Raw genomic sequence first — 27489 nt, 5'->3', positions numbered from 1 at the left:
TTCATATTTGGTGTATAGTGGAAACCTGGAAGTTGAATGAAAGTCTAGTGCTACCTCCTCAGCTGAATATTCATTATAACTATGTGTGCTCAAGCGCTACTAAAGTCAAATCTAAGGGGCGTGCAAGTGGTGGCCTTCTGGTTTTAATCAATAATGTTTTAAACTTTAAAGTGTTAGATAAAACAAGCTGGTGGATCGTAGTACTGATAACCGCATATAATATTAAGTTTATTGTTTGTGTTGTATATTTTAAACCGGATATTGATGTAGACTATATTTTGGAAATGTTTGATATCTCTCTCTCCAATATAATTGCAGATTACTCCGATTTAATGTATTTCGTAGGGGGAGATTTTAATTCTAGAATAGGTTTGTTGAATCAGGTCAGTTTTCGATGGGACTCAATTAATTTCTGAGCGGAACTCAAACAGATTCGGTTTGTAATAATAAAGGTAGAAAGCTCGTAAATTTTATGGAGCAACATAATTTTGTATTAATAAATGGTAGAAGTGTTGGTGATCGAACAGGTCAAATGACTTACTGTAGCGTGCTGGGTAGTAGTGTAATTGATCTTTTATGGTGTAACATCAACAGTCTACATTTAGTTGATAATTTCTGTGTTTCCGATGATGTTACCTTATCAGATCACTGGCCAATCGAAGTGAAGCTAAATTTTCAGATTCGGAGGCGAAATCGTACAGATAATTTACACTCAAAGCCAGTCAGTCGCATTAAATGGGAGGAAAACAAATTGTGTGATTACCAAAATTTAATGATGTTAAGCCCCCGAATTGTCGTAAATTGGAATAATTCGGATTCTGATTTTACTTTTGAAAATTTTATTTCTTGCATTTATGAGATAGGAGCTCAATTGGACTTATTCCAGTCAAGCTATCGTCATAATCAAACAGTTTCACATGCTTATAAACCGTGGTTCGATAAGAGCTGTAGTCTTGCAAAGCGTAACTTAAGGGCAAAATTAAAAACGTGTACGCAGCGGCTAAAAAAGACTATAGAATTCTTATCAACAACAAAAAGCGATTACATAAACAATCGATTACTGACGACCTTACTAATGCTAAAGATTCGGCTACGTTTTGGAAGATTATTAATGCTTTTCGTAGCCATGGCCGCAAACACCATCTCACAATTGAAGTGTGGGAAAATTTTTATACCATAATCAGTGGCACCAACTCCTTGCAAACCGATGTCTATTTGACAGATGTGAAGCATCCGTATTTAGACAAAAATATTTCTTTTCAAGAGATAACGGACGGTTTGCAAGCGCTTAAAACGCATAAAGCTCCTGGCCTGGATGGGATCTCGAATGAATTTCTGAAAAATCTCCCTAATAACTGGCTACTTTACCTGAACACCATGTTTAATAAAATACTAGAGCAGGAAAAGTTGCCAATGCAATGGAGTAAGATTATCGTCAATATGATGCATAAAAAAGGCGATATAAATGCGCCAGAAAATTATAGAGGAATTGTCTTATGCAGCACCACTTTAAAGCTGTTTACTAGTATAATTCTATGTCGCTTAAACTATTGGGCTGAATCATGTGAATTTTTTATCGAATCACAATCAGGCTTTAGGAAGAACAGAGGTTGTCTAGATAATGTTTTCGTTCTTGCTTCTGTGATTCATTTACAACTTCGTCTCTCCGGTAGACGAGTTTATGCCCTATTTGTGGATTTTAAACGTGCTTTCGATTCCATTAGCCATTCAAAATTATGGGAGAAACTTTTTGTCTATGGAGTTAGTGGAAAAATGCTTCGAATTTTGAAAAATCTGTATGATAATTCATGTTTTCAGATAAAGAGCAATGGTGATTTTAGTAAAGAGTTCCATGTTACTAAAGGCGTATTTCAGGGTGAATCATTGAGTCCATGGCTTTTTTCTGCCTTTATAAATGATATTGAAAATTTCTTTCAATCAAACGGATCTCGGGGATTAATAATTGATGGCTATAATGAATTACTAATGCTCTTATATGCTGACGATTTAGTGATACTAGGTGGCAGCTACTCTGATTTACGCAAAAAGATTTTATTGTTAACTTCTTATGCAAATAACGATTTGGAAATTAATTATGAAAAATCAAAAGTTGTTGTTTTTAAAAATGGCGGGCGCAATGAAAAGAATAACACTTTTCAATTTAAGGATTTTACTTTCGAAATAGTCAACAAATATTTGTACCTAGGAATTCCGTTTGTTAGTTCGTCTCTGTTTTTTCAAACATCAGAATTAGCGATACAAAAGGCAAACGTAGCTATGGGGTCTGTTATGAAAATATTAGCTGATACAAAATGCGTATCATGGAACTCTCGAATAAAATTATTTAACTATTGTGTTGTTAATTCCCTTCTGTATTGCGCTCCTGCTTGGTGCATGCGTTATCTAAATGAAATAGAACGTATTCAGATGGGTTTTTATAAGCAGTTACTAAAACTACCAAGAAATACTCCAAACTATATTGTGCGCCTGGAAACTGGTTCTTTGCCCCTCTCTCTAAACGCAATTAAATCAACTCTGTCATGGCTACGAAATATCCTATTTATGGATGGAAAACGGTACCCGAGACTGTGTTTTAACAGATTTCTACACTTGACAAATACCGAGGAAAACATCAATTCCAAATATAATTGGGTCTCACAATTAAAGGTCTTCTTGATTTAGTGGACTCCGGTAGGCTTTTAACCACTAATAGAATAACCATAACTGACGTTAATACTATTATAGAAAGGTTCTCTTTTTACTTCAGGCAAAGGGATATGACAAGAATTACATCATCTGAGCATAGCCCATATAAGCACTTGACCTTTTCGGAAGGATCGTAAGCATATCTATCATTTACTTGTCCAATACAATTTATACGAGTATTTGCGCAGTTACGTACCACAAACCATAAAATTTTAAGAATCGTTATTAACAACCTAAGCTACACTATTGATCAAGAAACTAATTGCTCCCTCTGCAGCTTAAACGAAAAAGAGAGTCTTGCTCATTTGCTTTGTATCTGCCCGGTTTATAATTACGAGCGTTTCATCGTTTTTCAAAAAGTTAGCTGCAACCAAACTGATCTGGAAAAGATGTTACATGACATGAGCATCGGACATATAAAAAGAGTTTTCTGGCTTGTTAGAACAATATTGTTGATACGTTCCTTCCTACTAGATCAATAGCGATTCCATCGATAACTTCTGGGCTGATCATGTTTCTCTTTTGCTTGTAGAAATTACATAATTAATTTTCGTTTTTCCCTCCTTCTTTTTAACATTGAGTTTGTTTTTCTTTTTTTCTTTTTTTCTTATTTCTAAAACTTGAATTTCCTTTATAAAGAATTGTAATATTCTAAATAAAGTATTATTATTATTATTATTATTATTATTAACTAATTTGTATGGCGTTTCATCTGTTGACCTGTTTGCGTGTTTGATATGAGTAGGTTACCAAATACAACATTTCGTTCCAATTATCCATTGCTTCGTTAATAAATGACCAGAGGTAGTTTTCCAAACATGAATGGATCCTTTCTAACGATCCATTATTTTTGGGATGATAACAGCTTGTTGTCTTGTGCATGCTTCAAAATAGTTTAATTACTGGCCTGAAATAGTTTAAATACAGCATCTTGAGCAGTGAGGCTTGTGGAAAACCAAATTTATTTGCGTATTTTAAGAAGTTAACCGCAGTAAAGCTTTTCGGTCTTTCATTGGGAATGCTTGAACGTGTTTAGCTAAGTTATCTTGAATAGTAAATATATTCTTATGTCACTTTTTGTTAAGGGTCTGACGAAATCCAAAGAAATTTCTCCATTCAACTTCTGGCTCCTTTTTCTGGAAGGTGGCACATTTTTTTATATAATTATCGTCATAACTTTTCATGCCTTTCCAGAAGTATTTTTGACGTAATTCTTGATAGGTACGAGCCTGTCCTGGGTGACCTCTTAATGGACTATCATGGAACTTTTGAAGGAGCTTTAAGTTTACTTCTTCGGTTCTTATAATAGTGGTTGCGCCATTATTTGCTTCAGGCGTGCAGCTGCAATTTCTTTCATTTCTTTCTTGATGTTCTTGATTAATTTTAGAACTTGGGCCTAGTTCGCCTATTTCCGCTAGTTCAGCGTCCAAACCATCTTGTATTTCGTTTGCAGAAAGATACATATAAATATTTACATTTTCAGCGGGTATTACTTCAATATTTTTTTCCCAAATGATAATGTAGTAAGTTATTTAAATAATTATTACTTAATTTCTTACCTATTTTACTTTTATGAACAATACAATTTTTATCAGCTGAATTCAATAACATCTCGGATTATGTTTCAAATAGTATTTTTACGTTGATATTTTTTTGAGTGTTATTTTTTTTAAATAATTAGGATTATTGTTTGAGTATCGTTTTGCGTATCATTTGTCCGATGTTTGCGTTTTTGATGCTCTCGGTGAAGTTATTTAAAATAAATATTTTAAAATTATTGTTTATGTTTTAATCTTTAGATAATGGAATTATTAAAGTTTTTACATTATTTATATTGTTAATGTTTTTGACAAAGGAGATTTTTTAACAATTTTTTATTGCTTTGGCCAATTCTTCAAATTTTTTTCGATGTATTTAAGATGGCCAAACAAATAGGCCTGGTTAGTAAATCTGCGCCTAGTTGGTTTTACCAGGGGTGTATTTTCTTCTATTTTGATAATTCATTAGCTTCAGTCTCCATCGTACTAACCGACTATTTGGATCCTTAATCGAATGTAACCAAACTAAAGGACGGTGGTTAATTTTAATTTCGAACAATTTTGTGAACAGAAATTTGTGAAAATTTTTCACCGTCTTACTTATTGCTAACATTCTTTTTCGATTGTGGAATAATTTCTTTCAGTTTCAGTGTACTCTTGCGTCAATGCTCTGCCTGGGAGATATTTTTTTGCGATTGAAATTTGATCGAGCGCCTACTTTTAGTATTAGCGTTAACATAATTTCCGACTTTGGAACTGAATTACTACAACTACATCGGCTACGATCAGTTTAAAGAAATGAAAAAAATTTTTATTGTATATATTGTAAAAAGTTTACCAGTGTTAAAAATATATTTAGCGATTACAAATCCTGTTCAATTTGGTAATAATAATAATAATAATAATATTTTATTCGTTCTCTTTCGATATACAATGTATACATAGAATTCGTCAAAAAAAAAAAAAAAAATATATATATATATATATATATATATATATATATATATATATAATAATAATAATAATATTAAAAGATAATGCGGTGATGGCCGACTTTCCGTAGACTATCCCGGTATTCACCTTAAACATCGTGGAAAACCATCAAAAACTCACGAGTAGGATAGCTGACATCCTTAAAAGTAAGAATGTCTAAAATAAATAAATATGAAATTTGTTTACCTAAAAACAAAAAATAATATATTAATTAAATTTCTTTTTCCGGTGATAAAAAAAAATCTACCGGAAAGTGTCAAATATTATAAAAAATAAATAAATATTGATACCGGTGTATAAAAATTTCCACGGTACATGTTATATAATAAAAAAGAAAAAAAAAATTGATTACCGGTGTATAAAAAATTTCCACGGTAAATGTCATTTAATTAAAAAAATATTCATACCGGTGTATAAAAATTTCCACGGTACATGTTATATAATAAAAAAGAAAAAAAAAATTGATTACCGGTGTATAAAAAATTTCCACGGTAAACGTCATTTAATTAAAAAATAAATAAATAAATAAATAAATTAATATAAAATTATCGAATTCCGGTGATTAAGATCAACACGGAAAGTGTCAGAAATTAAAAATTATAAATACAATTACTTAAGGTAGTACCAGCATGAAATCACTTTTCGACAGATTTGGCCGAATTTTTTTTCTCGGGTTTATAATAGCTTTATTTATGAATTCCTAAAATTTCATAATTTTTGACCGTTTAGATCGCGAGATATTTAAAGACAAAGTTCGCGATTTTGAGGATCATGTCCCATTTAAAGCATGTAAAATGTCCGGTCTCTCCAACTATTTTTTATGATATTATTATATATTGAAGAAAAAGTAGAAAAAATGTTTATACAATACAATTCTAAAAAAAAAATTTAGAAATTAATTTTCACTTTCGAGATATTAATTTTGACGTAAATTGATCGAAATTGGGACGTTGGCATAATTATTTCCCATTGAAACGGTCAAAATTTCTGAAACTTTGGGAATTAATAGTAAGCATTATTAAATTCTTAAATTTAATTTTTCGTGAAATTCTGTCGAAAAAAAAAATTGTACCTTTGCTTTAACATAGAAACTGCAAATACCATGCTGGAACTACGTTAATACATATATTAAGTTTAAAAATTAGTTTTTAGTCCTTCCTCCAATGAATAGAAACACTGCTGTTGCAGGTACCTACGAACTGCATTGATCGGAGCCATTCTATTATCTCTCATAATGTCATTAACGGTTGACCCTTTACGGATTTTACCATAAAAAAGAATTGCAAGATACCTCGTATTTTTTTTTTAAATGAATATTTACACCTGGGATTAACATATTCAGATGGATTTCGAATCATATAACGATTGCCCTGATTTATATTAATTTCGAACACATTTTTATTTTGGATAAAAAATTTGTAGATTTCAAAAATATAATGAGAGTGAAATGTCAGTATTCTGTTGTTCAGAAAGAATATTTTACAACTTTCAGTTCTTTTTAAGTTAAAAATAATTCTAATTGCTCTTTTCTGTATTTTAAATATTTTTGAGGCATTTACTGAAGCACCCCATATTACTATGCCATATGTCATAATTGAAGCAAAATTTGCATAGTAAACTGACAGTAGTGTCTTTTGGTCAACTCTTGATCTTAACGCTCTTAATTGAAAGCACACTCTGCTCAATTTTACACATAAGGTGTCAATATGAGATTTCCAATTCATTCCTGAATCTATTTCAACTCCTAGAAATGTTGTTTTACTTACAAACAGATTATGCGTAAAGGCGACTCCACCACCAAAACACACAATTGCTGTTTTGTTACGATTTAGAAGCAAATCGTTTTCATGGCACCAGCTGTCCATTAATTCCAGTACATTGTTAATGACTTTCATAAGCTCATCGGTATCTTTATGTGAAACGACGATGGTCGTATCATCGGCAAAGAGTGCAACTTTACAAAATAATTTACTAAATGAATTTGGCAAGTCATTAATAAATAGGAGAAACAGCAATGGCCCAAGAATAGACCCTTGTGGGACCCCAGACCTGATTGCACCCCAACTTGACTTGAAAGTATTTCCGTCTATGTTTAATTCAACAAATTGAGCTCTATTAGATAAATATGACTCTATAAGTTTATAACATTGGCCACGAATACCATATGCATAAATTTTGGAGAGGAGTAAATTATGATTCACGCGATCGAAGGCTTTAGAAAGATCAAAAAATAAAGAGGCTACTTTAAAACCTTCATTAATTTTCGTGAGAATATGATCCGTGACGGCAAAAATTGCATTTGTAGTTCTTGTATTCTCTCGATATCCAAATTGATCGGGTGTCAATATGTTGAATCGAGTTAGAAAATTTGAAATTTTATTAAATATAACTCTCTCTAGAACTTTGCTGAAAACATACATTTTCCTGTTGGTTCATGTTTTATTATGGCTCAACTACCAAGTTTTCCCTTTGTTGGATCAAAAAATAAATCTCGGTTACAACTTGTAAGCATTCAATTTTCAATAGCAAATTCCCGTCAATTCAAGGTATAATTTTAATTTATTTTTGGGTTTCGCCAATATTTGTTTTTTAATAATCGTTTTAATATTCAAAATCATAGAAAATATTTTATTTCGAAGTATTGGGTTTGGAGTCGAAATTACACTTGATACATTACCTTTGATTTTTATTCGCTTGTAGGACATCAATTCTGTATGATTTTGTTACCGCCGGAGTTAACCGTTTTTGATTGATTTCCAAATTATTAATTTTGATATCTTTAATTAGACGTCAAAATATCTTGTAAATACTTCATATATTTTATTTGGTCTTGTTTTGGGGTGTCTATATTAATAATTCTTTATTAACCTGTTTTGATGGAGTTTAAAATTTTGTTAGTTATTTTATACATAATTACAAAATCTATCAAACTTAAAATTACTTAATTTTTTTATAGAAATATATTTTATATGGATTGTATTTTGTGGCCCATTCTAAATTAATTCGATACTTCGGTTTATTTTTTTGTAGGATATCTTTTCATTTAAAATATTATTTACTTTGCTGTTTAACGAACTCATATCAAACTGACATATGTTTATTATGTTCTAAGACAATTGCGAAATTAGGTAAATATTATTAATTGCGGTATGCATTTTTTTTATGATGTTGTAAACTATCTAGTTTGATGATAATATCTTTAAAAGATTTTCTTTAATTATTCATGATAGGTTTCAATTTGTAATTTAGTTTGCAAAGTTTTACATCATTTAAATCAAACATTTGTATTTCTTTTTGGATATACATAAAAAAATAAATTGTGTTGAAGATGACATCTATAGATGCATATTAATTCAATTAATTTATACATAAATATTTTTTTTAAGGATCTTTTTTAAAAGTATTTAAATGGACCCAGCACACTGGCGTTTATAGTGGGGGCACTTCTGATTCATCTTAGGGTGCGATTCGTATACAACTGTTATTTAGAACGGAACGATTATGCTTCACCGTTTTGTGACGCCTTCACTGCATCTCTATTTCGAGGCTATTCGAGACTATTTCGAGGTATATTCTGATATGCATGCATCTTATACAATAATTTTGAGTCTTTAACATTCACACAGAGTTAGCCATATGCGGTCGACGTTGAACACATTCTTTTAATTGAAATCAACGAAACAAATTTGTTTTCCCATATGTTTATATTTTTTTAAATTTACCATTCAATTTTTTTTATTTCGCATACCTAGAGCATCGTTACTGGCATCAGTGGTGACAAAAAAACATTTTGCTATCGTCCGGATGTTTAAGAATAGAGGCTGAAGTAACTTTTGCTTTCAATAAGATAGATACGTCTGCACAATTTTTATCGAAATCCATTTTACATTCTTTTTTTATAAATTCTTTAAGTGGTTTTGTGAATTTAATTCCGGCTCAGTTATTCCCGAGAAATTTTAATTTGTTTCATATTTTTTAGTTGATTAAGTTTTAGTATTTTTTCTTTTTTTTCCTACTTGGGATTGGACACCATCTACTGTTACGATTTGTCCAGGATATATAAATTCTTTTTTATAAACACTTTTCAATATTGAGTTTTTAATTATTTTTCTTTATAATACCTCAGTTAGATTTATAATATGATTTAAGAGGTTTTTGCCTAATATAACGCACACACTTTCCTTGGTTTATTTGATCAGCGAAGGTTTCATTCATAACACTTTAGAAACTAGCTGGAGCGTTTATCAAACCAAAGGGCATAGGCATAAATTCCTAGTGGCCGTTCGCGATTGTGAATGCCGTCCTTGACCATAATTTGGTGTAACCCGCTTGTTAAATCGTGGGCTGAATCGTAGTGATTACCTCCTAGATTACTTAGTATTTCGTCTATACGTGGTATAGGAGCTTAATATGAAAATGAGATATTTTGTAATAAATTTTATAAAGAAATATTAGGGATAGCAAAATCAGCATGTAACAGCGGTGTTTTAGTAGAAATTGGAAGAAAATCGATTGCAGCGCGTTTTATCTGACTATCATTGGCTTATAATGGAAGAATTCAAAAGGGCAAAAAAAAATTACAACAAGCAGGTCTCGCATGCGGATTAGAAACTAATATGAAAGAACAATCGAATCCATTGGAAATGACAGCTGAAAATTTCGAAAATTGGACAAATACAAGAATAAAAAAACAAGTGCAGGAATACTATTTAAAAAAATTATTACACGAATTGAACTCTAAGGTATCAATGCAAATGTATTTTTGCATACCGCATTTAGAAACTGGCGCACCATATCGAAATATATTAAACAGAGACCAGAGGAGACTCCTAGCTTCGTTCAGACTAAACACTTACACCTGGCACAATGTACGAAATTCATTAGGAGACAAGATGTTTGTTTTATGTGGTGGGCTAGAATCTGGACAACATTAATTTATAGATTGTGAAGGTACCAGAGGAATAGAAAGAGATAGAGTTTTTGCAATAGAATTGAATAACCTAACGAACATTTTGAATGTTTCTGAGTATGATAATGCAGCAGTAGTGACAGTAGTAGTGACTTATATAAATTCAATACTATCGAAGAGGAAAAGTTTCTTGTTTTGATTACAAAGTTTGCTGTTTAAAAAAAATTAAAATATGACAATTACAGCCATCCCGATTTATAATTTTTTTAATTATAAAGAATTTTATTTTACTTATGATATTTATGATTGATTTGCTTTTTGTATATCAATAAAGAATATAAATATAATAATTAATTATTTCGACATCCTTTGTTTTGTGATTCGTTCTTTTACAGATTTTAAAGTATTTTTGTTTGTTTGAATATTCGTTTGAAAAGAAGTTTTTATTTGATTTTGCATAGAGACAAGAGCTAGCTATGCTTAAGGTTTTACCTCTTAAAATATTAGAAATTTCTGGCTTACAGTGATGTGTAAAGCCATTTCCTTTAGTAATGCTAATTTGCCCACCAACATTGAATTCGTTGAATTCAATTCGTCGAATGATTTGCGAGTTTAGGTATTCAATACGTAAGAATAATGCTTTAAATATAATTTTTTTTAAATTTTATTTAGTGATGATAATTATTATGCTGAAATTTGTGCTTAATTAATCAACCAATCAAAATATTAATAAATAAAATAAAATATTAATCAAGAAAATAATTATATTGCTTGTTTTTGTGAAATTTCCTAATTTTCCTCACTTATTATCATACACGAAGTAAAATAATATCTAAACTTAGAAAAATCGCGTATCGTGTGCGAGAAACAAAAAAGGCTAGCTGCGATTTTGAAAGTCAAATGCAAGCATTGTTTATAAGTGAATTTTTTTATCGCTGGAACGCAACATCAGCACACATACACGGAATAAAAATTATACATAAACTCGGGGGCTAGTTTTGATTTTATAATTTATCAGTAGCTTCTAGTTTAAAATTTCTCAGTAACAACAATTTTCATTTATCAATAACAGTAGTATAGTCACACCGGTTTCAGCGCAGATGGATGGTACACTTTTCCAAAAAGGGCAAACCTAGGTGAATGCTGGAAACCTCGGTTGAATGCGAAGTTGTGGGGATAGATGACGTCATTGACCAATAGTAGCGCTGTAAAAATCAAGATGGCGTTGGGAGGTGTGGTGGGGCGTGGCTGACAGAGCGTTAGTGTGTTTCTTGGTGGAAGTGGGGCTTAAAGTGGTGGGCGTGGTTGACAGGTGTGTGTTTCTTGGAAGTGGGGCTTAAAGGGGGCGGGAATTAGACGTTAGATGAGATAATCGAGCCCACTTTCAGCACAGTTGGATGGTACACTTTTCAAAAAAGGGCAAACCTAGGTGAATGTTGGAAACCTCGGAAGTTGGATGACGTCATTGACCAATAGTAAATCAAGATGGCGTCGGGAGGTGTGACGCAGGGGAATAATGGCTGCCTAAGCATTGATTACGTCATTGGCTTTGACCAATAGTGGCGGAGAGTGAACGGGGGGCGGGACGTTGACATTAGTCAGCAATTCTCAAGAATATGTTGAAATAGATTTGACCTTGAAAAATATGATATCATCATCCTGTTACAAGTTCAAACTTGTTTGAAATAATTTTCACGTGACCGGATGTTAATATTTTTTTATTGAATTAGCAATGTAATATGACACTTGAAATTTACATAATAAAAATACATGTTCAAACTTGTTTGAATGGACTTTGATCTTAAAATAATTTTACACGTGTACATTAGTCAGCAATTTTCAAGAATATGTTGAAATAGATTTGACCTTGAAAAATATGATATCATCATCTTGTTACAAGTTCAAACTTGTTTGAATCGACTTAAAATAATTTTACATGTGTCAAAACACGTGACCGGATGTTAATATTTTTTTTATTGAATCAGCGATGTAATATGACACTTGAAATTTACATAATAAAAATACATGTTCAAACTTGTTTGAATGGACTTTGATCTTAAAATAATTTCACACGCGTACATTAGTCAGCTATTCTCAAGAATATGTTGAAATAGATTTGACCTTGAAAAATATGATATCATCATCCTGCTACAAGTTCAAACTTGTTTGAATAAAAATACATGTTCAAACTTGTTTGAACATGTTTAAACTTGTTTGAATCGCATTAGATCTTAAAATAATTTTACACGTGTTATGAGATTAGATAATAATTTCTGCTGGTGGGGGATTTTTGGAGTGGTGGTAATCATATAAAAAAGGCGCTCGACATTAGGGTAATATCAGTTTTCATTAAATATTCATAATATTAATCAAAATGAATAGAGCAGAATTAAAATTATTAGATAGTTGTTTAGTGCGACCATGCATAAAAATGGACGACTTGCCACTGAAAAAAAATTAAAAATACTAAAAATGGAGCGGATTCTAACGATACATGGGCCATCAATAAAAGTTTTACTGGATATAAGCCTAGATGGTACAGAAAACGAGGGAGTTTTTCTACCATCTAGGTTTGCAGTGTTGACGGACAACATGATTAAATTATTTAACACAAAACCGGGGTATTTGAGGGTGGAGGTGAAAATTGGAAGAAGTCACCAATTAACGCTGCGCCTATTCGAAGATGATGTTAACGAAGATTGTGTTCACATCGAAGAAGAAAGTCAAGCATTATTTTAAAATCATTCCTATATTGAATTTTATTACTACAAGATATATATATTTTATTGTTATTGTTTACGATGTAATGTAGGGTTTTATTTAATAAAAATCTTACAGACCAGTATTAAACAGGTTAAAACCAGTATTAAACAGGTACAGACCAGTATTAAACAGACCTGTTTACATACAGACCTGTTTAGATGCAGTCCTGTTTAGATACAGACCTGTTTAGATACAGACCTGTTTAGAAAGAGACCTGTTTAGATGCAGACCTGTTTAGAAACAGACCTGTTTAGAAAGAGACCTGTTTAGATACAGACCTGTTTAGAAACAGACCTGTTTAGAAACAGACCTGTTTAGAAAGAGACCTGTTTAGATACAGACCTGTTTAGAAAGAGACCTGTTTAGATACAGACCTGTTTAGAAACAGACCTGTTTAGAAACAGACTTGTTTGAAAGAGACCTGTTTAGAAACAGACCTGTTTAGAAAGAGACCTGTTTAGAAACAGACCTGTTTAGAAACAGACCTGTTTAGAAACAGACCTGTTTAGAAAGAGACCTGTTTAGATACAGACCAGTATTAAACCGAGCTGTTTCTTTTTAGACCTGTTTAGATTTTATATTTATTATATGTAATTATTTAAATTACATCATAACCTATTGAGAACTCAGTATGAACGGTATAGATAAATTTGGATGTCCTCTTTTCAAAAATTATCAAGATTCATATACATCACATAATGAATCAATACTTCGATGTAATGGCGGAAATAATTACTTCGATGCAAAACAAAGACGAATTGTGAATGTCGGGAAACCTATCAGTAGTTGGATCAGGATAAAATTGTGTTGGTTGTGTATTACGTATTGATATTCGAAAATAACCATTAAATTTTTTCAGACTCTCGTTAAATATTTCAGTAGTGTTATTGATTTTATCACTAACATGATTGATAAGGGTGTATAAATCCACAGCATCAGTTGAAAATTCTGGACTTGCTACATTACTTATTTTTTTATTTTTTGCGTCAAAGTATGATTCTTTATCATCTAATGACAAACACTGCCCAAGACTTTCCAAGTTTACAACATCTTGCTTATTTATAGGTTTCCCAACATTCACAATTCGTCTTTGTTTTGCATCGAAGTAATTATTTCCGCCATTACATCGAAGTATTGATTCATTATGTGATGTATATGAATCTTGATAATTTTTGAAGAGAGGACATCCAAATTTATCTATACCGTTCATACTAAGTTCTCAATAGGTTATGATGTAATTTAAATAATTACATATAATAAATATAAAATCTAAACAGGTCTAATAAGAAACAGCTCGGTTTAATACTGGTCTGTATCTAAACAGGTCTCTTTCTAAACAGGTCTGTTTCTAAACAGGTCTGTTTCTAAACAGGTCTGTTTCTAAACAGGTCTCTTTCTAAACAGGTCTGTTTCTAAACAGGTCTCTTTCAAACAAGTCTGTTTCTAAACAGGTCTGTATCTAAACAGGTCTCTTTCTAAACAGGTCTGTTTCTAAACAGGTCTCTTTCAAACAGGTCTGTTTCTAAACAGGTCTGTTTCTAAACAGGTCTGTATAGGTCTGTATCTAAACAGGTCTCTTTCTAAACAGGTCTCTTTCTAAACAGGTCTGTTTCTAAACAGGTCTGTTTCTAAACAGGTCTGTATCTAAACAGGTCTCTTTCTAAACAGGTCTGTTTCTAAACAGGTCTGTATCTAAACAGGCCTCTTTCTAAACAGGTCTGTATCTAAACAGGTCTGTATCTAAACAGGTCTGTATGTAAACAGGTCTGTTTAATACTGGTCTGTACCTGTTTAATACTGGTCTGTATCTGTTTAATACAGGTTTTGACCTGTTTAATACTGGTCTGTTTAGATACCGGTCTGGTTTTCAGTATATTATATTTTCTTCCCTTAACTCTTGTATCAAACTATTGATTTCATTTTGATGGCTGAAATTTCCCGCGTCACGTGATGCGCATAACAGCCGTAATCTGTCACAAAGTTCGTCGATTGTATTCCAGTACACATAGTCTATGGGATTATTAGTTACTCGTGATAATGTTAGACCGCTACCAGAAGCAGGAGCCGATGGGTATAGATGTTTCTTAATGATACTTTTATAATTAAAACTTTTAGTTCCTTGAATTTGACCCTGAGAGTCATAATTCCGTCTATTAGCGTTTGTTGATGTTACAATTTCTAAATAGTTACGCATGTCTTGCTCTGAATAGTTTTTTGGTATCTGTTTTACTAAAAGCTCATATAAACCTGATGTTCCGTCATACCATTTTTCGTTGACTTGTATATCGTTATGCTTAATGTAAACAACTGAATTACCTACATATAATGTATCAGCAGCATTATCATAACGTAATCCGTAAATATTATCGATAAGCTTATCATCTTTATTCGATAATATAAAATAAATGTATTTACCAGCCACATCTCCATAAGTCTTTGTAAAATGTTAAAGTGCATGATGATTATTCTCTGGTGATTTTATAATCTCCCTAAATACAACATCAGGAGTGTGTAATGCCTCATCCTCGTAGGTGTCTGATAGATTTTTTTGTTTTGTCACTACTGGAGTATCTTCAAATAATTTTCGAGCCTTCATTGGCGTATAATTTAATAGTTCATCTTTATTGACTTCTAAGGTATCATCTTCTATCTTGCGTTTTATATTAATTCGAGTAAAATCGTTTTTGTTCTCTTGTTTTTCTACTAGCTGATTCAACGGATCAGTGATGGGCTTAAATGTTTTTTCTAATGAAATGGTCGCTGTTTGTTCATCAGCTTTGAGTGCGTTATACTTTTTCTGTATAATATCGCTCAACTTAGCTAGCTGTTTCGTTGTCTGAAGCATGTTATCGCATGAAAGCTCACAAGTTAAATGACCTATACAGTTGATAAACAACGCTTAATAACCTAACAAGCATCATCAATCAACCTAGATAATATGCTCTTTATAAGGAATAATAATAAATCAACTTGTACTACAGATTAGATAAAAAAAATTTTATTTAAAAAAAATTACAATTTTAGATTAAAACAAAATACAAAATATGAATAAAGACAATCATTTTATATTTTAATATTATTTATTGTTATAACTTTTTTAATCATTAACACTAATTTATCAACAACAAGCACCTCCGTATAAAGATCTATTAAAAAAATAATGTAATAAATACATAATAATATTTGTGGTACAATGTTTATGTTGATAGATGCATAGAGCTTTTGATACACTGTCTTCTTATGAAGTGGTTTTCCACCATCCAAATTTTCAATGTGGACTGCCCTTGTTGAATTTCGAATTAATTTTTTAATCCAAATTTTCTTTTCTTCACCTTTGCAGTATATTACATTATAATTAGCAATTTGTGTTAAAATGGCTGATAACTCGCAATAATCGGTGGCTCCTTGATTCCAGTATAAGCCATGGTAATTATTTGAGAGCCAAATTGCTTGTTTCTTATCCGAATCACTTAATGTGTTAAATGGAAATGGCGGTTTGAATACATAATGTCCAAAGTGGTTACCATTTGTATCCACAAAACTAAGTTCTTTAACGATGAATTCATGGTTTACTTTGAAACCCTGTACGTCCACTATGTACGCCATTTTAAACTACTCTATTCACAATATTCGTAAGTAGATTGTATTTAAATAATCGATCATGGAACACTATACAATACGCACGCGTTTTAGCTGGGAAATTAACACTAGCTTCAAACTCAACGCGCAAGTCCACTGTTGTAGATTTAAGTGACTCTGGGTGCTTCGAACAGTCAATGACAAATAGAGGTGATTTATTTATAAACGTTTCTTTATCTAGCAATGGTTCTGTTATAGAGCGTCTATAGTACGATTTTTGAAAATTACAATACATTTCATACAGTAACGCTGTTTGATTGTTTGTGTAATTTAGATTCAAATTCACATATGGGTAGGCTTCACCATTTAAATAGACTTTCAAATTTGTTATGTTACAATGGTCAAACTGACTGGAATCTTTTAAAATGTTGCGGTCACGATTTGTTTGGAAACAGATAACAGCGTAGTTAGGACATTCTACACTAGTTTTAACACTCCATACATGTCTATCAGTTAATGGTAGTTCTGGTATAAGTAGACATTCCATTGATCGAAACCATAACCTCAAATCATCATTTTGATTGACTAAGTTGTATAATTTGACTCGCATTTTATCAGACACTTTAACGTATGGAACACACCATTCTAATTTGTTGATTTTAATTTTAGGTTTGCTTGTTGCGGCAGTTGAGGTAAAACAATTAATATCATCATTTGCACGAACAATAACGATTTCTTGCTTCATGTTTACGAGAATTTTAGGATAATCTTCAAAAAAACCCATATACATTTTCAATGGAATACGAACATTGAAGTAACCAGCAGCATTCTTTTTAAAATTTTCACCAAAGCCAGCATTCTCTAAAGCTTTACTTTGATTTTCGTTTAGGGATAGATAGTTTTTTATAGTGCTAACGATGCCTACGTTATTAATCACATCAATTACCTTACCACCAATTTCATAACGAATTTCATGAAACATAAATGATATAGCATTCGATATGAAGCTGGCTGCATTTGTAGCATCATCATCAGTCACTTGACCTTCGATATTTAAAACACTTTCACTTGGTAATGTGTACAAGTCTTGTGATTGAATGCAAATTCTACTCTCATCGCTTGATTCAAATTTCGATGAATTATAAGCTTGGTGGTTGTGATACTCTAGTCCTGTAATAACATTATCGTACTCAGGTACATTGGTCACTTCTAGTATTTCTGCCATTCTTATTCTTAATACAATTGAATTTTATTCGTATAACTGATTTCTTTATTTTAAACCAGCAACTAAATTTTACCCAACAATTGGCCGTTTTAGTTTTAAGCCAATTGATTGAAGAAATTTTCTATTTTCGTATGATAACTGTTTGTGATTTTTTATTCTATTGTTGCTCGATTGAGGTTGTTTTATGAGACGGTTTGTAGAAACACTGCCTCCGGCATAACGTGTAGGATGATTAAATACAAAATCCATTATATCTTTTTCAAGTGTAATCCAATTGTAATGTTTTCACCTCGAAAGTTAACTAATTTACCAGTTTGGTCCACTAAAATGAGCGTAATGTTGCTTATAGTTTGACAGTTGATTGGTAAATAAATAACATTCATAGGATGTATCACAATTTTATAACCTGGTGGTAGATTTGGTGAAAAATGAAACAATGTGTGACTGATTTCATTGTTATGATACGATCCATTTGTAATATTACATTGAACATAAATTGTTTCTACAGGTAAAATATTAACTGTATTGTCACTTTCATGTCTTTTATTTGCATCTAGTTTTCGTTTATTAAATCCCAACATGCGACAAACAGAATCTGATGGTTCACAGTTTATTATCACAGTACACTGTATTTCACATTTTAATGTATTTGTACTAGCATTTATTTGTAGTGTCACCTCATCGCCTACAGCTTCTTTTAAATAACGTTCAATATCTTCAACTTCATAAGATCCTGGTGGTATTTCTATGACTTTATCATCGTAATAAAACATGTTATTGTGGCTGTGTATATATTAGGTATGGAATTGTACCCTTGTAAATCTACTAAACCCATTTCATAATTTTCATTTTTATCTAATTCAATTGGTGGAGAATAGTCTGTTGTTAAAAAAGAGCTATTCCCTGTAAATGTAAGCATGTATGACATCTTGATTTTGAATGAAGTGAATACAAGACTTGCTGGTTTATTTATTTAATAAAAATTGTATACATAGATGTCCACAAATCGGAGTATTAAACTGTTGTTGCCTATCAAAATTATATTGAATGTCACATCCGTTAAAATATTTAATGACTTCCACTGGCGGTCTCAAATTTCCAAAACTATCATAATAGATGACACTTCGATTATACTTTTTATATGCCGTCCAGTGTGTGCCACTATTTTTGGATACATCATGGTTGATAATTCCTGTTTCATATTTATATGGTCTTTTGGGTAGGGTGTCACGCATAAAAACACCACGAAAATACGGAATTTTAAATTGTTTAGCATACGCACGTAGCTCCGTATCGTAAAGTGCTCTACGTGGTAGCGTTTCAATTAGTTTTTTGCTAAATATAATCCCATGCCTTTGTTGTACGGTCTTAAATACAAGCCTTTACCCATTGCTATAGCTTCCATTGTTTTGTTGTGTCTTTGACTCTCATTAAGTTGATCACGAGCACTTTTATAATTTGTAACGGCTTTAGCAATACCCGACGCTCCACCAGCCAAAGCACCTAAAGCAGAGAGTCCTGCGAATATTGGAATTAATGGAAGTACACCACCAGACTTTGGAACTGGTATTACACGTGTGGGTGCTTTAATACGTTGACCTCGCACGGCTGCTTTTGCTATTTTTACAGCTGCTTTTAAGTCCGTTGGTTGTGATTTTTTCAATGCATTTCGTGCGTTTCGCACTGATGCTGTAAAGTTTATAGTTTTCTTTGTCTTTTTCGGCTTTTTCTTTTTTAATCCCATACCAAGTGAAGTTTTTGTCTTCATGGCGCCTGTAACGAATAAAGCGGATGCTTTTTCACCAATTGTTGAATCAGATGCTTTGGCACGTTTCCAAGCGGCTTCAGCTAATTGTTTATCTGCTAGATGACGCTCCTTTAAGTCTTTACTTTTTGAATATGCTATATCATGTACCATACAAGCCTGATCCAATGCGTTTTTTGGTTTATCACCACGCGCTTATCGTTCTGCCAGCTTAGTTCCAGGTCCACAATATTGATAAGTTGGTATGTGTAACTCAAACGGTAATTTATTTATAAGTGTGTTAACAATACCTCTTCCTTTGTGTTGTTGCTTCTGATGTGACATACTACTAAATGATTTAAACAATTAAGTTCACATATATTTAAATGTTTATAAAATGGGTTGTATTGAAATTTTAGTCTTAGTTACATTAAAAATGCGTTTTCAACCCGCTCTGAGTGATGAAAATTTAATACCAGAAAATACAGACACACAAACATATCATGGTCCTCTATTTTCAGATTCACTAGGAACAATAATATGTGGCCCTAGTGGTTGTGGTAAAACCAATGTTATGTTGAATTTAATTTATGATGAAAACGGTTTACGCTTTGAAAACATTTATATGTACAGTAAATCTCTTTACCAACCGAAATATCAATTACTAGAAGAGACTTTAAAATTAGTGGAAGGGGTTGGATATTTTCCATTTAGTGATACTAGTGAAATTCTTAGTCCGAATGAAGCTCGAGAAAAAAGTCTTTTCATTTTTGATGATGTGAGCTGTCATTCACAACAGAGAATTAGAGAATACTTTAGTATGGGCCGTCATCGAAAAATTGATTGTTTCTACCTATGTCAGAGCTACGCACGTGTTCCAAAGCATAACATAAGGGACAATGTTAATTGCTTGGTGTTATTCAAAACGGACGAAATGAATCTAAAACACATATTCTACGATCATGTTGGCTCTGATATGAATTTTCAAAAATTTCATGATTTATGTCGACATTGTTGGAGTTCACCAAATGGATTTGTTGTAATAATAAAAAATTTCTCTATGAATGCAGGTCGTTATAGGAATGGATTTGATGAATTTATTGAACTGTAGTGTCACCAATACTTTATGTGTTTTTTCAGATTCATAATAATAATTTTTTTCTGTAAATTTTAATCATTTATAAATACAAAAAAAAATATTTATAAGATTTTTATTAAATAAAACCCTACATTACATCGTAAACAATAACAATAAAATATATATATCTTGTAGTAATAAAATTCAATATAGGAATGATTTTAAAATAATGCTTGACTTTCTTCTTCGATGTGAACACAATCTTCGTTAACATCATCTTCGAATAGGCGCAGCGTTAATTGGTGACTTCTTCCAATTTTCACCTCCACCCTCAAATACCCCGGTTTTGTGTAAAATAATTTAATCATGTTGTCCGTCAACACTGCAAACCTAGATGGTAGAAAAACTCCCTCGTTTTCTGTACCATCTAGGCTTATATCCAGTAAAACTTTTATTGATGGCCCATGTATCGTTAGAATCCGCTCCATTTTTAGTATTTTTAATTTTTTTTCAGTGGCAAGTCGTCCATTTTTATGCATGGTCGCACTAAACAACTATCTAATAATTTTAATTCTGCTCTATTCATTTTGATTAATATTATGAATATTTAATGAAAACTGATATTACCCTAATGTCGAGCGCCTTTTTTATATGATTACCACCACTCCAAAAATCCCCCACCAGCAGAAATTATTATCTAATCTCATAACACGTGTAAAATTATTTTAAGATCTAATGCGATTCAAACAAGTTTAAACATGTTCAAACAAGTTTGAACATGCATTTTTATTCAAACAAGTTTGAACTTGTAGCAGGATGATGATATCATATTTTTCAAGGTCAAATCTATTTCAACATATTCTTGAGAATAGCTGACTAATGTACACGTGTGAAATTATTTTAAGATCAAAGCCCATTCAAACAAGTTTGAACATGTATTTTTATTATGTAAATTTCAAGTGTCATATTACATCGCTGATTCAATAAAAAAAATATTAACATCCGGTCACGTGTTTTGACACATGTAAAATTATTTTAAGTCGATTCAAACAAGTTTGAACTTGTAACAAGATGATGATATCATATTTTTCAAGGTCAAATCTATTTCAACATATTATTGAAAATTGCTGACTAATGTACACGTGTAAAATTATTTTAAGATCAAAGTCCATTCAAACAAGTTTGAACATGTATTTTTATTATGTAAATTTCAAGTGTCATATTACATTGCTAATTCAATAAAAAAATATTAACATCCGGTCACGTGTAAAATTATTTCAAACAAGCTTGAACTTGTAACAGGATGATGATATCATATTTTTCAAGGTCAATTCTATTTCAACATATTCTTGAGAATTGCTGACTAATGTCAACGTCCCGCCCCCCGTTCACTCTACGCCACTATTGGTCAAAGCCAATGACGTAATCAATGCTTAGGCAGCCATTATTCCCCTGCACCACACCTCCCGACGCCATCTTGATTTACTATTGGTCAATGACGTCATCCAACTTCCGAGGTTTCCAACATTCACCTAGGTTTGCCCTTTTTTGAAAAGTGTACCATTCAACTGTCCTGAAAGTGGGCTCGATTATCTCATCTAACGTCTAATTCCCGCCCCCTTTAAGCCCCACTTCCAAGAAACACACTCCTGTCAACCACGCCCACCACTTTAAGCCCCACTTCCACCAAGAAACACACTAACGCTCTGTCAGCCACGCCCCACCACACCTCCCAACGCCATCTTGATTTTTACAGCGCTACTATTGGTCAATGACGTCATCTATCCCCTCTAACTTCGCATTCAACCGAGGTTTCCAACATTCACCTAGGTTTGCCCTTTTTGGAAAAGTGTACCATCCATCTGCGCTGAAACCGGTGTGACTATACTACTAATAACATTAATATTAATATAAATTAACTTAAAAGTTGCTTGAATTCCGAGATCGGTTACAATAAAATGGAAAAATTTTCATTAATATTTTCGACCCAAGTATGACTGCTAAAACTTCTTTAAAACATAAACGAGCGTTTGGACCAGTAACGGAAACAATTGCCGAAGAGAGTAGCACGAATGCCATTACAAAAATTCGAGGATATTTTTAATAAAATGTTGCAAATGAATGTTTTATATATTCTGTAATTAAAATTGTAATTGGCCGAAACGTAGAGACTTTATCAATTATTTTATCATATCATAAAAAAAAAAATCATATCATATCAACCCTTGTACCTCAGTTAGTTAAGGCGTAACCAATTCCGAGATCGGCTACAATAAAATGGAAAAATTTTCAGTAATATTTTCGACCCAAGTATGACTGCTAAAACTTCTTTAAAACATAAACGAGCGCTTGGACCAGTAACGAAAACAATTGCCGAAGAGAGTAGTACGAATGCCATTACAAAAATTCAAGGATATTTTTAATAAAATGTTGCAAATGAATGTTTTATATATTCTGTAATTAAAATTGTAATTGGCCGAAACGTAGAGACTTTATCAATTATTTTATCATATCATAAAAAAAAAATCATATCATGTCAACCATTGAAGCTCAGTTAGTTAAGGCGTAACCAATTCCATCCGCGATATCCCTAGGGTAGCAACAAACATTAATTTAGTTAATAATTGTGATGGGCTGGTGTAGTGCATGAAATATGCATGAAGGAGGTGCATTCAGCCTCTGAATATAATTGAGAAGCTGATAAATGAAATTATCAGCGGAAACGTGGTCTAACAAACATATGGTATCACAATGAGCTCCAGTGTGTCCTTCGTGGACAGTCAAAATAACCTAGCCTAATCTAACCTTATCACTTCATGTACACAATTTTGTAATATTGTTAAATTTCTTCAGAAATTTTTTGAATGTTTCGTCAACCCAAATAACGATGAGGATATTAAAAATACACACAAAAAAAATCAAATATACACACAAGAAATATCTCAGGTCGTTTAAGTTGAACGCAATGAAAATATTAGAAAAAAAAAAAACATGCATGTAAGCCAGTATGTAAGCACATTCACGTATGTAAGCACGTTCACATTATGTAAGCGTTCTCTCCGCGAATGTAAAAAAAACGCTCAGTTACGATGTCGCAGAGAAATAAATGAATTATACACCTGTTAAAGTGATATCGCAATACTAACAACTGAGGAAGCTAATAGAAAATATACCCCAACTTTTACATATTATTCAAGATAATAAATGATAACTCCAGGATATTTCGAAATAAATTTAGATTTTTGCCCCAATTGAATTAGAAAAATACGTATTTCGACTACCAAGAAGTTATCATCAGTATCAATGAGCTAATCGTAATTTTTCTAATTGTGTATGCTTCTCGTTGATAATTTGGTGGTAGGCTGCACGTGCACTTAAATACAAATAAGAGTAATAAGCTAATTCATGCTGATGCTGACTATTTGGTAGTCGAAATACGTATTTATATAATAAAAAAATTGAAAATCTTAGGTATTGGATCAAAATTGCAATTCATACCCCGACAACAGCAAATATTCAACAAATTGCAGTAAATGCCAACGGACTAAAGTTTGATAAGTATATTAAAGCACGGTAATCAATTCCACAAAAAGTAAAAGAAGCTTATGGATTATCAAATGAAGTATTTTGTCATCAGGCGGTAGGGTATCTGCAGTTTGGAATCAGGCTTAGATGAAGAAAGGATTCCGAATTGATAGAAAAAAGTTCTGGTCATCTGGAAATGACGATTTTTGAAGATGTGATCAGGTTTAGATGGTCATATCATAACGAAATAGAAGCAATTAATTAAAAGGTGGGTAGATATCTTCAGCATTTTTAAAAAAGGCAAAATTTCTCTGAAACAGTGGTTATTTAACAGCTCCCTGTGACGCAGTACTTGAGTGTAAGCCAATGACCAATTTTTGTTAAAGAGAATGAAGCTTACAAAGAAGTACGTCAACACATACAGGTGTCTAAGTTATACAGAAGCTGAAATATTAACCTTCTTAAATAAATAAAGAATAGGCTTTTGACTAAATTCAAAAAATTCTCCAGCGCTCCCATTTTGACAATCGGGCTCAAATTTTCAGAATAATCTTTTACTTACCACAGGAAAAGGGAATTTTAGTATTGTATTTTTAGATTTAGTACATTGTTTGTTTAATTTAAATTCGTTAGCTTAAAACTATCGGAACACTTTGTATAAATTAAATCGATTTCGTTTCTAAAACATGATAAAACACGTGGGAACAAACACAATTATTCTCTAATGTTATGAAGAAATTAGAAAAGAAAAACATGAGAAAAAATGACTGAACGATTTGAAGTTTATTACTTATAGAAAAAAGACTGAAATAGTCGTAGGGCTTAGCAAAATGAAACTGCATTTTATGCAGAAAGCAAGCCACTTTACCCAGTGATACTAGGGTCCAATATGAATGATTTCATTCGAGTGAACACAAATTTCATCCACTGGAATTCAAAATAGCAATTCAAAGTTTTCGACCCCGAGGACCCTGTCCGTACTTGAGAGGAGGGGCGAAAACACCAAAATCTTCGGACTTCCTACAGTTTTTCGCTTATATCTCGTTACTTAAGCCAATTTTGTTAAACAAAGTTGTAGAACATTAAATTTGCTAAATTTTGGTATTAAGAAGGATTTTCTAGACTCATTAGCACCCGAGATACAGCCGATCAAAGGTAGACAAAGTTACTCGAAATGTAAAAAAGTAGCTGAAACATTAAGGTTTTGTCCCGATCACTATTTATTACCATTATATCGTGTTAATTACATTAATCGTACATCAATATCAACAGTTTAATACAACTTTGGCCATAGTCCTACCCCCTATCCTTCCCCTTCCCCAAACGTGAAGGTGTCGTCTCATTTTAGTGTAAGAAGTGCATTTTAAGAAACCTTCACCCACACCAAATACTCTTACGTTGTACACACAATGTGATGTCAAGGCTAAATAATTAAAAGTCACATAGAGGTAACACATCATGTTACGAAAATCTTTGAGCGTTGGGTGGCTGTTGGGCTCCTCGTCATCAAAGTCCATGGGCTTGTCTTCCTCATGTACTTCTGATGATGGACAAAAGGGAAGATTGGTGTCAGGCTAAGGGCAGTTTTTGCTTGCACACTGCAGAGCACTACAGACAAGCCTTTTAACAGCTGCAGCCTGCAGTACCACAACCACTGGTACACTTGCAGCTTATTATGTGAAGGAGCAGCGTCCATCGTTGTGATGGTGGGAACCAGACCTGTAGACAAATGAATCAGTCAATTAATGCATGTGCATTGTATATGTTGTTACGAAAATAAATGACAAAATACCTACCTTGTTTGGTAAACTTCCGTCCTGATTGAAAAGGGTAATGTTGATGGCTTTCTTGGCTTCCCATCCACGCCTGAACTTGAAAGTAGGTCCTGTATGAGTGGTACTTGGCAGCATCTCTAGTTGATGGTAGTCTGACAAGCTGACATTTCATGTTTTTCCAAATAACATCAATGAAAATGTTTGGGAAATTCGATAAAATGGAAAATGTAACCCCAATAATGGATAACTTTCTTTCATTTTCAATCAATCAATTATTCAATTGCATGATGGTAAACTTGATTTACAAAGAAAAAGATTGTATTATCAACTTGGGCTTTATTACTAAATATCATACACAATCACTTGAATAATGTAGTTGCTTACATTTTCTCACGAGTTTTTAAATGAATAATGTTTTAAATAAAGACAAACATTCCGAAATCATAAAACAAAATTATTTTGAATGAAAATGATAATGAATGATGAAAAAGTTATTATCCTGAAAAAATAATAACGAAAATATGGAAAGTGCAAATCAAAACAATAATATTGGTCGGCGGAATCTCCTCCCACCCCTGGACATCACATTGTGTGTACAACGTAAGAGTATTTGGTGTGTGTGAGGGCTAAAATGAGACGGCACCTTCACGTTTGGGGAAGGGTAGGGGGTAGGACTGTGGCCATAGGTGCACTAAATTGTTGATATTGATGTGCGATTAATATAATTAACACGCTATCATGGTAATAAATAGTTATAGGGACAAAACCTTCATGTTTCAAATTTGGTATTTTCTAGACTCATTAGTACCCGAGATACAGCCGATCAAAGGTAGACAAAGTTACTCGAAATGTAAAAAAGCAGCGAAACATGAAGGTTTTGTCCCTATAACTATTTATTACCATGATAGCGTGTTAATTATATTAATCGCTCATCAAAATCAACAGTTGAATACACCTATGGCCACAGTCCTACCCCCTAACATGAAGGTGTCGTCCCTTCCCCAAAACATGAAGGTGTCGTCTCATTTTAGTGTAAGAAGTGCATTTTTCGAAACCTTCACACACACCAAATACTCTTACTTTGTACACACAATGTGATGTCAAGGGGTGGGAGGAGGTTCCGCCGACCAATATTATTGTTTCGATTTGCAGTTTTCCATTTTCATTCAAAATAATTTTGATTTATGATTTCGATGAAAACATCACCCTAAGCCCTAAGGCTAAAACACCTTATTCTATAAACCACACAAGAACATGCTACTTCTTGTTAGGATAGCAAAAGCATTCAGAGGGAAGTGTTTAGCAAGAAAAACAATTGTTTTGAACCTTTAGTCCAACGCGTGATAAGCACAGAGCTTTTCTATACCATGCATATATGTAATATGCAAGGTATACTAAGTTTAGTCCAAGTTTGTAACGCTTAAAACTATTGATGCTACGAACAAAATTTTGGTATAGGTGATCATAAAATCACCTAATTAGTCCATTTCCGGTTGTCTGTCCGCCTGTCCGTCTGTCAGCTAACACGAGAACTCAAAAACGAAAAGAGATATCAAGATGAAATATTTATAGCGTACTGAGGAGTGAGTAAAAAGTGAGGCCAAGTTCGTAAATGAGCAACATAGGTCAATTGGGTCTTGTAAACCGTCAGAAA

At 32.5% G+C, this 27489-nt stretch overlaps 2 protein-coding genes across 2 annotated transcripts in view; both read right to left on the bottom strand.

The window, feature by feature from the left end:
* Nucleotides 1-27489, bottom strand: part of LOC123302099 — a 223623-nt gene that overhangs the window by 59727 nt on the left and 136407 nt on the right. The gene's annotated exons all lie outside the window — the stretch shown is intronic.
* LOC123302554 lies at nucleotides 16517-17713 on the bottom strand. Its single transcript, XM_044885525.1, has one exon. The coding sequence runs from the start codon at nucleotides 17711-17713 to the stop codon at nucleotides 16517-16519; it is 1197 nt and encodes a 398-aa protein (XP_044741460.1).

Source organism: Chrysoperla carnea, chromosome X (assembly GCF_905475395.1).
Source record: "Chrysoperla carnea chromosome X, inChrCarn1.1, whole genome shotgun sequence".
Taxonomy (NCBI): Eukaryota; Metazoa; Arthropoda; class Insecta; order Neuroptera; family Chrysopidae; genus Chrysoperla; species Chrysoperla carnea.
This window is presented reverse-complemented; position numbering and strand designations above follow the sequence as displayed.

Coding starts and splice junctions, on each gene's coding strand:
- LOC123302554 (XM_044885525.1), bottom strand. CDS start 17,713: ATGGCAGAAATACTAGAAGTGACCAATGTACCTGAGTACGATAATGTT.